A 13,776-nucleotide genomic window follows, 5' to 3' on the forward strand; every position below is an offset into this window, starting at 1 on the left:
TTAAAAGGGTGGGGAAGTGGATTGGCTAGTGTACCACCCACCAGCAACACATGCTGGTGTGAGTACATGCCGTGCGAAGACTAGCGCTGTCAGTCCTCGAGCTCGGAGCTATACAAACAGTCCATTTGTAGACATCATTTAAATGAGTAATTTCCCCAAGCCTCAGATGAACCGCACCTGGGTCCTTGCTGTTGCTTGGGTGGTAGAATCTAGGGAGTTTCAACACCCGATCAAGGGTTCGAGTATCCATAGGTGTTGAAATTCCACCACCGTGAGTGTGTGGGGTATGTGTGAGTGTGTAAAAAATAAAAAAAGTGAACGGCAGCAGCGGGGACAATGATTAACCTAGTTAAAACATTCATAGGTCCTATCATAACGTTTACTTTCCATCCAATCTGTTAGTTAGGTCATACGTACCTGGATGAAGAGAAAAAACAAATATCCAATTTATCCAAAATTTCTGTGACCCTTAAAAGGGTTTCAATGGCAGGTGTTCAATCCTCCACTACTTTTTACAGTGTGGTCCACTTGAATTTTAGATCTATCTTATTTTTCAGCTCAAGCCTTATGACAAGCTCACCAAGTGGACAAACAGTTTGGATATAACTCATACCTCATGATGGGACCCACATAACTTGGTGATGTCAACACACCAGCCACATCGGTGCTGTGTGGTACACCAGCCAATCCGCTTCCAAGGTTGGAAACCATCCTCGAAATCGGATTGCGTACTGAGTTACTCCAAAGCTCAGTTGGGCCCACCTTGAATGTATGTCATCTATCCACGCCATCCATCCATTTTTCTATCTAATTTAATCGGGTTGAGCCCAAAATTGAAGCATATCCAAAGATCGAATGGATCAAACCACAGGAAGAAGTGGGGATAATGATTTCCACCGTTGAAACCTTTCTAGGCCCCATAGTGATGTTTATTTATCATCCAACCTGTTAATAAGATCAAACAAACATGGATGAATGAAAAAACAAATATAAGCTTGATCCAAAACTTCCGTGGCCCCCAAGAAAATTTTAATGGTAGAAGTTCAATTCAATTGTTTCCTATGGTGTGGTCCATTTAAGCATCGTATATGCTTCATTTTTGGGCTCAATTCCTAAAATTATCTTGAACAATGGATGGACAGAGTAGATAAAATACATAAATCATGACGGACCTCACAGAGTTTATTCAGTAGGCTGAGCCTAGTGAGTTACTGCGAATCTGCTTCCACTATCCTCCGTCTGGACCGTAACTTTTGGTCCAACCGGCTCGACCTGAGACCTATACCAACACACAAATGAAACCACACGAACCTACTCAAATTTTGATGGGCTTCGTTATTAGCCTGCTAATTCAATATACACGCATATATTATTATATATTCAGGTAATCCGTTGTGAAGTCCAACAGCCTGACGTCCAGATATGAGTGGATAGATGGGGCCCATATGTAATTTTGAATCACATCCCATTAACCCAAATACTCAAAGTTAGCAGGGCCCACACTTGAACCTTGATCTTGGACCGTTAATCGACCATCCAATCTATTAAGTGGAAATGAGGTATCTTTCAAGGGCAGTCTTCCCTAACACCCTCTTCTGTATTATCAACTCCTTCCTGAAGTCTCCCCATGTGAAGGGTCGGTACTTCCTCGGATTCCCATCTTCGGTGTTGATAAGCTCTGGCGGGGATTCGATGATCACATTGCTGGTGGGACTGAGGAAATAAGCGGCAGATAGACGCATTTTCTCTCTATTGACCACAGCTCTGTGGACCACACTCTTTAGCCTTCCATTAGTCCATGCCTGTAAATGTAAGAAACGTTAGTAAATCGGGGTCCCACACGTTCACATGGTTGTGTTACAGGGATATCATCACATACCGTTAATTACTAGTTACCATACCTACTGTGATGTGTGTGCCATCCAACCTGTTTATTAGATGTGTTTCCCTGTGATGTAGAGTGGGTCACGGACACTTTCATATCCAAGATGGATCGGAGAAGGTGCGATCAGAGGCAGAAGTCATCAAGGTTGTCGGAACCTTAAAACAGATATCTTGCAAATTGGAATGAGTTACTCAACGTATCATATATGATTTTGGGATAGGATGATCTATTTTAGCTAACCAATTCGGCAATGCCGGTTACCCAGGCCAAATTTGTGAGATTCCATCAATTCGGCAATGCCGGTTACCCAGGCCAAATTTGTGAGATTCCATCGTATCGACTTAGAAGTTGTGTCAGACATGAAAAGTGTTTAGTGATAGTTTAATCTTAAACTTCATTCAAGTCTTGATATCCCTATTTAAAGGGTTGTAGACTCGTTTATGAATTATCGTCAAATTTATTTAAAATATTTTAAAATTATTTCTATATCTTTTCCTCGTGGATTCCAGGAGTCTTGTGAGAAATCCAGGGAAGCTTTGTAAATTTGTTGTTATCCTTGAGGAAGACGGTAACCTCATCGAGTTCATCCCTACCTCACCCTGTGTTACGTCTACATGCCAAAATTCAGCATGACTCATGTGAGCCACAACAAAGAAACTTTCAAACAGAGAGACAGAGAGAGAGAAGAGTACTTCAAGTGTGTCACCGATATTTATGATAAATGAATTTGGAATTGGACGAATCCCCACCCACCGATCACGACCGTCAGTTTGAACTTGTAGGCCACCCACCTCATCCTGAAGCAAAATCGTGAGCGTATGTGGGTCCGAGTGACTCCCAAGGCCCAAACACCTCTCAGGAAGAGGGCAGGGAGGATACCTATTCACCCTAATCATTGTCGCCTCTTTCTCATCAAAATTCTTCGTGAAAAAATCATCTTCCAAGCCCAGACCATGAGCTAACATCTTGAATATAACCATTCCTAATCCATCCAAGACACGCATGTACTCCAAAATCGCAGCGCTGTAACATCCAAACACGTATCCAATCACATTCACATACAAAATTTCATTCTTACTAGTCTCTCAATACAGGCTTAGATGATGGTAATAAATTGTAATAGATCGAATTTACCTTAATCGCCGATGTTGGTCTCCATACACCTTCTTTGAAAATGCAACAACTTGCTCTGGAGATTGAAGTAATTGAAGGATCTCAGCCCACGGTAGGTTATGCCCATAATCAGGATTACTAGCACAATACCCCAACGGTAAGCTTGCTGACCTTGCACCCTTCATCTTCTCCTCCATGGGGAGATCGAACAGCTCATGGCAACTCTCTTTCATGTTCTCTATGGTATTGAGTGGGAACCCATGATCGATTAGCTTGAAAAAGCCCCACTTCCCACTAGCATCCACCATCTCCTTGCACACCTTATCATACTCATGGCTCCTCCCACCTTTCATGATGTTCAAAAGGCTTATAATGGGAATGTCGTCGCCTTCTTCGAAATCGTCATGGTTTATCTTTGGCCATTCATTTTTAGACCACACAAAATCTTTCACATGGTATCTGTTCTCCATGGATGAGAGAGAATCGACACGTTGCTGTTCTACTTCTTCCATTTTCATTGAAGCCATTGGTGAAATCTAGCCATCCGTTGGAGCTTAAATAGAGTCACATTCCATGGCCCACTTCCTCGTATGCTTAACCATTTTTTTGTAGTACTGGTGAACAAAAACTACATCAAACGGTAATACCTATGGAACAATGTGGTTTATTACAAAGCTTTCACGGATTTGGGCGGCTATCGTTGTCTGAATGCATTTATTTATATAAGGAAATGGCTTCTCTAATATTTTCGAAGATCTCTTCCCTGGTTTGAGAAATAAGTAAGATACCATTGAGCACCAGTAGCATGTTTTGAACCGGGGCCTAACGCATGAATAGGGAATGAAAACATACTTTCAAACGCATATTACTTGCAATGTGGGGTCCATGTTGTTATATGTTGTCCGACCCATTCATCAGGTGAGCCCCACCAGGATTAAGGATACATTGGAAAATCAAACTATTCCAAAATTAGGAGGACCGCAACAAGTGAGCATATAGGCTGTGGTCGTGGTTCTTTGGATTCATGAGGAGTTGGGCTAAATTCACCCAATTGGAGGACTCGTAGGCAGGCTTATATTTCTTGGTTTCAATAGGATTTCTTACATTGTTCACATGCACATCAGGGGTAGGCTCCAAATAGCTCGAATTGGATGCATGTGATGATTCCACATGAACATGTAACAAGATTTCAAAATCATGTTTGCACAACCATGAGGCTAGACCCATGTAATAGTTTCCATAGAAATGCCGCCTTTAGGGCTATCGACTTATAATCGCACAATTTTAAAATATTTAAATTAATGAGCTTATGCTTTGCACCGTTAGTCATTTTAATGCTTGGCATCTAATAGCGTTAGTTATGATAGGGCTCATGGAAGTTCCACATGCCAACACCTATCCATTAGAATGTGCTACACACCAAGCAATGGAATTTCTTGACATGTGAAATGTACATGGCGCCACCATGACTTATTTCTTAGGTCCATGCCATCCATCCATTTTTCCGGATCATTCTAAGATATGAGCCCAAAAAACAAGGCAGATCCATAAATCAAGTGTACCACACCATATAAAATAGTAAGAATTGGACTCCAACCGCAAGCCTTTTAGGGCCACAAAGGACTTTGATCATGCTGATATTTGTGTTTTACTTTCATGGAGTCTGTGGGACCTTATAAACAAGTTAGATGGCAAATAAACTTAACCGTGGTCCGTAGGCCTTGTGAAGGATTCAACTATAGTTTGTTCGATCCCCACTCCTTTTAGTGGCATGGTTCAATTGAGATTTGGATTTGTCTAATTTTTTTACTCATGCTTTGGAATGATTTAGAAAAATTGATGGACGAGTGTGGACTTAACACATTAATCATGATGGGCCCAATGAAGTTTTACATGTTAAAAGTTGTGTTGTGTAGTGTATGATTAATTTGGGAGAGGCAAAATACGTGTGTTTATCGGCAATGATGTGTACCAATGAGAAGCTGATTTCGTGACTTTTCCAGTAAGTTTTTGCGCCGGGATGCTAGGTAGGGCCAATGTGATGTTTGTAAGAAATTCACCCGTCCATCCATTTTGCGATCTCATTTCAGGAGATGCAACAAAAAATGAAGTGGATTCAAAACTCAAGTGGGCCACACAAGAGAAAATAGCAAAGATTTAATGACCACCATTAAAATACTCATATGGCCATAAAAGTTTGTATCAAGGTAAGTTTTTGTGCTTTTTCACTTCATTCTAGTGGTAATGGCCTCATAAACGGTTTTGATGGAATATAAACATCAAGGTGGAGTGTGAGAAGGTTTCAACAGTAGACATGTTTTTTTCCCTAATTTTTACTCTAATATGGTCCATTTGAGCTTTGGATCCATCTCATTTTTTGTCGCATGTCGTAAAATGAGCTCGCACAATGGATGGACATGGAGGATTTCTCACAAATATCAAGGTGGGTCCCACCTAGCATCCGACAGCCCAGGAAATCCACACCACTGACATTATTGACCCCTCAAGTGTTGGGGTTGAAAAAACTATGGCCCATCATGATGTATGTGTTATATCCATGCCATCCATCGGTTTTGCCGGCTCATTTTAAAGCATGAACCAAAATTGAAGCAGATCCACATCTCAGGTGGACCACACCACACAAAACAGTGGTCATTGAACATGAGCCATTAAAAACTTCTCAAGGCCCACAATGATGTTTATTTGTCATACAAACCTATTCATAAGGTCAAACGGACCTAGATGAAGGGTAAACATAAATATCGGCCGATACAAAACTTTTACTGCCGTCAGAAATTTCGGGTCACCACTATTTCATGTTGTAAGGTCCACCTGCAATTCAGATCCGACTCAATTTTTAGACTGATGGCTTAAAATGAGTTGGAAAAAAAAGGATGGACAGTGTCGATCACACATGTAAAAAAAGGTGGGGCCCATCAAATATTCTGCACCGCCACCCCTATAATAACTATAATAAGGTGTAACCATAAAAACCAAAGAGTATGGGGACAAATATGTCTTTTTCATGCTTTAATTATGTTTTCACGTCACTTAATGACTACCAAAGTTTAAGAGGCCACTAATTTTTCGAATTTGTAAAGTGTAAGCTTATTGATTTAAATGTTTCAAAATCAAGCTATTATAGCTCGATGGCCCTAAAGGTGGGCGGTTATATGGAAAAACCTCTCAAAAAGGTAATGGTGACAAAGTTCTATATTTACTCTTCATCCGAGCTGGGTTGGCCCACCAGGTTTTGGGTCTTGGCCCAATATCAGTCTGGCTCAGGCCAGATCTACAGTCCCATGCATGTGTGGACCTGACTTTGAAGCCCGGTTTAATAAAAGGATTGAGCCTGTCTTGTAAACATGGTTGAAAGACTCAATGACTTGGACAAACTCATTCGATCCTGAGACAAGTCAGAACACACCTAAGTTGGGGCTAAAGTGGCCCGACTCACCCATATCGCAGTGACTTATGGACCACAAGAGGTTCTGTTGGTGTCTGACCTTTCCTCATACAGGCCCATTCATATTGTTAAATGGGTGGTCTCGGGCCTGACGTAAAGGGCTAAACATTCTGGGCTTGGGTCTGACTTTCAAAGAAAAATCAACCAATGATCCACTTGCAACTTACAAGCATGCCCCAAAGATGAGGGTGCGGGTAGGGCTGAAAGTCGGGCAGGTTGAGTCGGGTTGGTGCTCCCTAGCCCAACCCAAGATGCCTATACCTCAACCCTAACCCAACCCTACCCAACCTCAGGTTAGGAATTCTCAACCCAAGCGGGATCAGTCAGGTTGGTCAGGTAGATATATGCTAATATTTTCGTTATTACAAATAAACTATTATACTTCAATACACGTCTAACTTTTTGTACCTATGATTTTATTAATTATATATGTAGTTATTTATTATAAATAACTTCATTTTTTCTAAACAAACAAACTAAGATATAGGACAACTACTCCTTTAAAAGTCATGTTGCGCAGCACGTAATCTATTTGAGAGAGAGAAGTTTGGCGTATCTTGTTAGCTTGAATCATCGAAAATGACTTGGACCAATGAAACCTAACGGCACTGGAATTTCATGTGCCTTCAACAAAGACGATCCGCACTCAATTATAATTTATAAGTAACTTATATATCGATCGGGTTCGGGTTCGGGTTGGGTTGGGCAACCCGAGCCCGACCCAAGTTTTATTAGGTTCGTATTTGTATAGCCCAAGCTGAGACCAAACCCGATACATCCTACCCTAGCCCAACCCAATGTTGGGTCAGTCACAGGTCGGTCAAATTGAACCTGCCCGACTTTCAACCCTAGGTGCGGGTGCCAGCCTGTTTTGTAGCCAAAGGTAGAAATCCTTTGGACCCAATGATTAGTAGACTAATAGCTCACTTAGGCACATCACAAAACCCAAACTTGGGACAATGGAGGAGATCCAATGTAGTGGAGAAAATCTATACCTTGCATTTCAAGTTGAAAACCATAACTAAAAGAGTCCTACTAATAGATGTATTCCCCACCTGAGATACCCTAAGTTCATAGATAGCAAAACCCTACAATATAGCACTGTGTATTGGGTGGGAGACTAGTGAATTTCAGAAAATCCTATTTACATTGGATTTTCAACATAATCTTTTAAATTGATTTTTCAAAAACCAACATCTGCTTTCTTGTCTTGAATCTTATAAGATCTTCGATTATTAGTGATTTTTAAAACTTAGTTTCCTTTCCATATTGCAAAGCACAAGGTCCACTTGAGTCATATCAATTGCGACAATTGCCTTTGTCATATGATTGATGTGTGAACTGTTTTTAGTGATCTCATTGTTTGTGTCAAATGCATGTTTTACTAAAATTTGAAATTTTCATGCTTCATCTTAATTTTCAACTTTTACATAATAAGTATACCCTTTGTTTTCTTAATCTTTGAATACTTTTATGTTGTCACCTTTACCTTTGGATTTCGGATATAGAATTTTTATAATTCCATCACAAAGTAATATTTTAAGGTATGGTGTTTTATCAAAATAGTGGCACAAAAGATAATTTATTGCTTCCTCTATATATGTAAAGCTTTCTAAGTTGATATGGTCAAAATTTAAGAAATTTGAATATACAAATTTAAACTTAGTAAAATACACTTTTGAAATTTCAAGATTGTGTAACCACTTATATCGTCAAAACTTTCTTCAATCAACTTCTTTAATCCTTCACTATTCTCCATTTTTCCATTGTTAGAAAAGAAAATGAGAATTTTCAACAAGATCATACTTTTTCATGGTCTCAAAATCTCTAGGTATATTTCTTTCTTTCTCCATTTCTATGACACTAGAAGTAACACGGGATCCTTCACTTTAATCTCATTTAGTTCATTGAAATTCATCCAATTCAAAATGACCAATCCATATATAGCCATTTGTGGAACACCACTTTTCAAAGAAAATTCTTTAAGTTTATTCTAAATCTAAGATGGACAAAGTAAATTCTCTCTACATGAGTCCAAACTTATTGAGACATGATTGTTAAAAAAAAAACTAATTTTGCTTTCTCATGTTTCCTTTTTTAAATCATCCTTATTGGTTAATTATCCATTGGCAGCTTGATATTGTTTCCACCGATTACTTTTCAATGGCTATAACCTTAGTGATAGGTGCTTACTTTGGCTCTCAAGTCATGCAGCTTACTAGTCTTAGCTCCTCTAACTCTATGGTGAGAACATCTTTAACATTATTAGATGTAACAACCTTTAGTATCTGTTTAATTTATAACATCAATTGTTATTAAATTTGAACTTTCAAGTTCTTGTTTTACTGATCTATAAGTCTAAAAGCCTAACCACAACAAAACCAAGAGAGTTGTGCACACATGCCAAATTCTCACAAAACACTTTCTTTCACAACACTTCTTTTAACCTTTGTCTCTTTCACATTGATAACCTTCCTCACCATGATTGTGATACTAAAGGTCCTATGGACTCGACGAATGCATGGAATGCTTAATGGCATGCTTTGTAAGTTATAAAACACAAGATGAAAACTACTATATAAAATCAAAACTTAGAACTATGGGAAAGATCCACATAGAGTAAAAATCTATACCTTAGAATTCATGTTAAAACCTTGTGTGTGTGCGTATACATACATACATACGACCTCATGGGAAGTGAAGCCTGTTGAACATCAACACACGAGGCCGTGTGTGTGTGTGTGTAGAGAGAGAGCCGGTCTCCTGCACACACTACCGTAGAGAAGTTATACGTGAGCCTTCATATAAGCCGTGAGATGACGAGAACGGTTGGGATTCAGCCTCGTAGAGAGAGAGAGAGAGAGAGAGAGAGAGAGTCTTCAAAAAAATGACTTGCCAAGTTGAGTAGCGAGACTTGAAGTAAAGTCACCAAGTTCTGTGGGCACACCTTGATTTATTTGTTATATCCACACCATCCATCCATTTTTAGAGATCATTTTAGGACATGAGAAAAAGAATGAGCAAATCAAAAGCTGGAGTGGACCCCACCATAGAAAACAATTGGGAGAGAGACGCCTACCGTTGAAACTTTTCTAAGGTACACTGTGATATTTATTTAAGATCCAACCAGTTCATAAGTTAACATAGACATTAAAGAAGGGAAAACACTAATATCAACTTGATCAAAAACTTTTGTGGCCCTTAAAAGTTTTTAATGGTGAGCCTCACTCTCTCCACTGTTTTCTGTGGTGGGGTCCACTCAAGCTTTGGATCTGATTCATTCTTTGGCTCATGCCATAAAATGATCTCTAAAAATGGATGGACGGTGTGGATACAACACATACATCATGGTGAGGCCCACATAATTAGGTGACGTCACTTTAGTAACAAGTCTCGCTACTCAACATGTCAGTAGCTAATCTACATCCCATGCTGAGGCTCCTATCTTTGCATGCTAGATTTGGACACGATTGCATCCTATCCCCTAGACGGGCAGGGCTCTGTGGGGCCCGCAGTGATGTAAGTGTCTTATCCACGCCGTTCATAGTTTTTCTCATATCATTTTAAAGTATAAGAAAAACACTGAGGTGGGTACGAGGCTTAAGTGGACCACAAAGTGGGTATTGAACGTCCACCATTAAAAACTTCTTGGGAGCTGGAGAAGTTTCAAATCAAGCTGATATTTGTATTTTCACTTCATCCACGTCTACATGACCTTATGAATAGTTTGGATGGTTTTAAAAAAAAAAAAAACATCACGGTGGCCCTTAGAAAGGTTTCAACTGTGGGTGTCATTATCACTGTAGCTTCCTTTGGTGTGGTCCACTGGAGCTATGTACCTGCTTCACTTTTCTGATCATACCTTTAAATGATCTGAGAAAAGCGATGAACGACGTGGATAAAACACTTACATCACAGTGAGCCCCACAGAGCCTTGTTCGTCACCGTCCGGCCGAGGGTAGGACGCAATCTGCATCCGCTGGAATTGCACGTTGTCCGCATTCTAACTGGTGTATGTATGCCGATCATACCTCTCTCTCTGTCTCTCTCTCCATCTTTCGACCGCATCACAGAGGAAGAGATCAATAGGGGTAGCGACATCAGGGGCCCTTCCACCAGCCGCAGTGATTGAGGGAGTGGTGAATTACCTTCGACTGGAAGGTATTCTTACATTCATCTGCCCATCATCTTCTTCTTCTTCTTCTTCTTCACATTCTAACAAGGGATTTGAAATTAACAATCCCTAATTGAAAATTTTTGAAATTAAAAATGACTAATTAAGGATTTGTAAATTTTCAAAATTTTCCAATTAGGGATTATCAATTTCAATCCCTAATTTAGATTTCTAAAATTGCAATCCTAATTGGTGTGACTGATTTTCACGTGAGTAGTTAATTATGTTCATTTTTAAATAACACCAACATCAAAGTAAATATCAATTCAAAATTCCTTTAGAATTTTAAACCCAATCACACCAATCATTCTTACATATTATGAAAGCATTCGTGAGCTCCTCACTCTGTCATGAATTTTCGCAAAATTGATTATGAATGTTAAAAAGTATTAATATCATGATTTTATTTACCTTCCTAATTATGATGGTTAGTTGACCCATTGTGATTGATAATACCCAAAAATCATTGTTATACCAATTACAATTACACTCATGACCCATTTAGGAGCTTGTATTTTGAATGAAACGGATTCCAACTAACTAATTAAGGTGTCCAAATCATCAGTTATGTTTGGTAATTAAAGCTCAAAACTAAAGTACTGTTTCAAACGTAATTGTCCAGTATGGAAAAAATTGTAAGTGTTTAATTTATTCTATTCATTTATATTTAATTGGTTCTTTAATTTGTTTGTTAAATTATTATATCATTATTTTCTTTATTCTTTAAATTAATTTACTTGCAAAATAAGATCTTCCACATACCAAGAACCATCAATGAATGTAGTTAATATGCGTGAAGAACCATCAAATGATAAGGTTGATATGCATAAAGAACTATCAGATTATGATGTTGATATCCATGAAGAACCATTAGATGATGAGGTGGAGATGTTAGGTCATGATACACCACAATCTTAGTACTGACAAGTCCTTTATGCTGACCTATACTACCTTCACCCACTAGTGCAGGATGTCCTATTTTTAATTGATGTAGTTACGAGTCCTTCATGTGATTTATTAGAAATGTAATAAAATCGCTTGTTGACAAAACAAATAAAATCATCCCTTATTTTCACGAGGGCTTGTTTAATTCTGGACCTGATGATGATGTGCATGGTGTCCTTTTGCTCCAGTTTGTACAGATAAAATAGTTAGCTCTCTCAGTAAATTCAATCATCTCTTCATCTTTACCTTTCAGTTTTATATGTTTTTTATTCCGATTGTTGTTCTAGGGCCGTCTATACCATCAGATTAAAGAAGTTTATGGGCTGCAAAAGATCATAGAGGAACATCTGTCACAATTACATTGGACTGCAATAGAAATTCTTCCGTTTCCAATATCGAAATTTATCTTGAACAGAGTAATTCAGGCCTTCACCAGGACAAGCATGGCTTATACCTCAAACTTAGGTATGTTTCTCTTAGTTCCTCCTTCAAATGCAAGTACAAGTAGAAAGGCTAACATCGGTCCTTTTATGTCAACTAGAAAGTTCTACACAAGAAAAACGAAGTTTCATATCATAATGTGGTTTACGTGTACAGTCACTCATCACAGATGATGCTAACACAGTAAAAAGAAAAAACAAATGCAAACAATCCATGTCCCGTGAAGGGTTTTGTTGTACCTACAATTCTGTCATGTGTGCAGGATATCCAAGCAGTGGATCAAGTAGGCCCCATTATATGGCCTGATCCAAAATCAGGTCAGTCAACTTATTAGGTCCAGTGGGCCACACATTTATGAATGTGAGCTGTTGGCAAATTTTTAAAATCATCCATTGTTTTTGTATATGTGTGGTCTGATGGGGTTTTTCTCCTTAGTTCAGAGGAGAGGTTGTGCAGCGTGGATGTCCTAAATCTTACTGGACCGTGCTGCTCGACCGATCAAAGGGGCCTGCTCGACCGGTCGAGGGTCGCTCGACTCAAAGTCCAGCAAGCCATGATTTTTTACCTTGACCAATCGAGGGCCTAGCTCAACTAGTCGAGGCCCTGGCTCAACTAGACGAGGGTTATGCAAATTCAGTCCAGATTTGGTGCGGACTGCGTAAATTTGAGGCGATTTTCACAGAGGTGCGAAAAAGAGTTTCATAAACTATAAATAAGGGTCCTTAGGGATATTCTAGGGCATGCTAAGGCTTCGTAAAGTAATTCTAGAGAAAAAGAAAAAAAGAAGAAGAAAAAAAGAGAGGAAGCTTGTGGAAGGGAAGATTCTGCTCATAGAGTTGATCCTACGCAGTCGACGACTCAGCACTTCTACGTCCTCGTGATCAGTGAGATCTCTCCATTTTCTTTATTCTCTTATTGTTCATCCACCCCTGCGTGAGTGAAGAAGGTTTGATCTAAGCGGTGTATGCTTATGATCGGTTGTAACGTTCTACTTCATAGTGAATTGTTGCTCTGGACGAGGTCGCGTGATTTTTACCTCTTTGAGAGTTTTTTACGTAAAATCTCGTGTCGTGTGGTTTGTGCTTTAATTTATTTCATTACTTTATTATATCCCATAATTCCGATATTTCTAGGAGGCAAGATCCTAAAGTTTTTGTGCAATGCTCCCAACAAAGTGGTATCAGAGCGTTCAGGTTGGTTGAACGGAGTGAGATTAGTCCTGAATTATGGAAGGTGGCTCATCAAGGATTATCAGTCCCAATGGTTCTAACTGAACCATATGGAAGGCTAAGATGAAGGACTTGCTTTATTGCAAGAACTTGTATGCTCCAATTCTAGGCATATTAGCAAAGACAAAGGATATGTCAGATGATGATTGGAATAAGTTAGACCGGAAGGCAGTAGGGTTTATTAGACAATGGTTAGACGATTTTATATTCTACCATGTGTCTATGGAAACCTCAGCCGCTAGCCTATGACTGAAATTGCAAGATTTGTATGAGAGGAAGACAGCTGGCAATAAGATTTTTCTAATAAGACGACTTGTGAATTTCAAGTTCAAATATGGTAGTTTTATGACTGAGCACATAAATGAGGTCAACAACATATTGAACTAGCTCTCCGCTATGAAGATGGTCCTGGACGATGAATTACAGGTTTTGCTATTGTTTAGCTCATTGCCTGACAATTGTGAGACATTGGTGGTGTCTCTGAGTAACTCCACGTCAGACGGAAAGGGGTCCATGGAACAGG

The 13,776-nt window shown here is 39.2% G+C and overlaps 1 protein-coding gene across 1 annotated transcript; it reads right to left on the reverse strand.

Annotated features, from left to right (window-relative positions):
• Nucleotides 1-1,429: 1,429 nt before the first annotated feature.
• On the reverse strand, nucleotides 1,430-3,525 carry LOC131233926 (gibberellin 20 oxidase 3-like). The gene is made up of 3 exons (XM_058230790.1): nucleotides 3,020-3,525; nucleotides 2,578-2,908; nucleotides 1,430-1,802 (listed from the first exon to the last, which is right to left on the reverse strand). Exons 1-3 carry the CDS (start codon nucleotides 3,523-3,525, stop codon nucleotides 1,545-1,547), a joined length of 1,095 nt encoding a protein of 364 aa, XP_058086773.1. The 3' UTR covers nucleotides 1,430-1,544.
• Nucleotides 3,526-13,776: the final 10,251 nt, after the last annotated feature.

This window comes from Magnolia sinica, chromosome 18, assembly GCF_029962835.1.
Source record: "Magnolia sinica isolate HGM2019 chromosome 18, MsV1, whole genome shotgun sequence".
NCBI classification, from domain to species: Eukaryota; Viridiplantae; Streptophyta; class Magnoliopsida; order Magnoliales; family Magnoliaceae; genus Magnolia; species Magnolia sinica.

Excerpts from the sequence above, each read along its gene's own strand:
- LOC131233926 (XM_058230790.1), bottom strand. The coding sequence starts at position 3,525 with ATGGCTTCAATGAAAATGGAAGAAGTAGAACAGCAACGTGTCGATTCT. Across the intron at positions 2,909-3,019 it reads GACCAACATCGGCGATTAAG|CGCTGCGATTTTGGAGTACA; the intron begins GTAAATTCGATC and ends TGGATGTTACAG. Across the intron at positions 1,803-2,577 it reads ATATCGGTGACACACTTGAA|GCATGGACTAATGGAAGGCT; the intron begins GTACTCTTCTCT and ends TTACATTTACAG.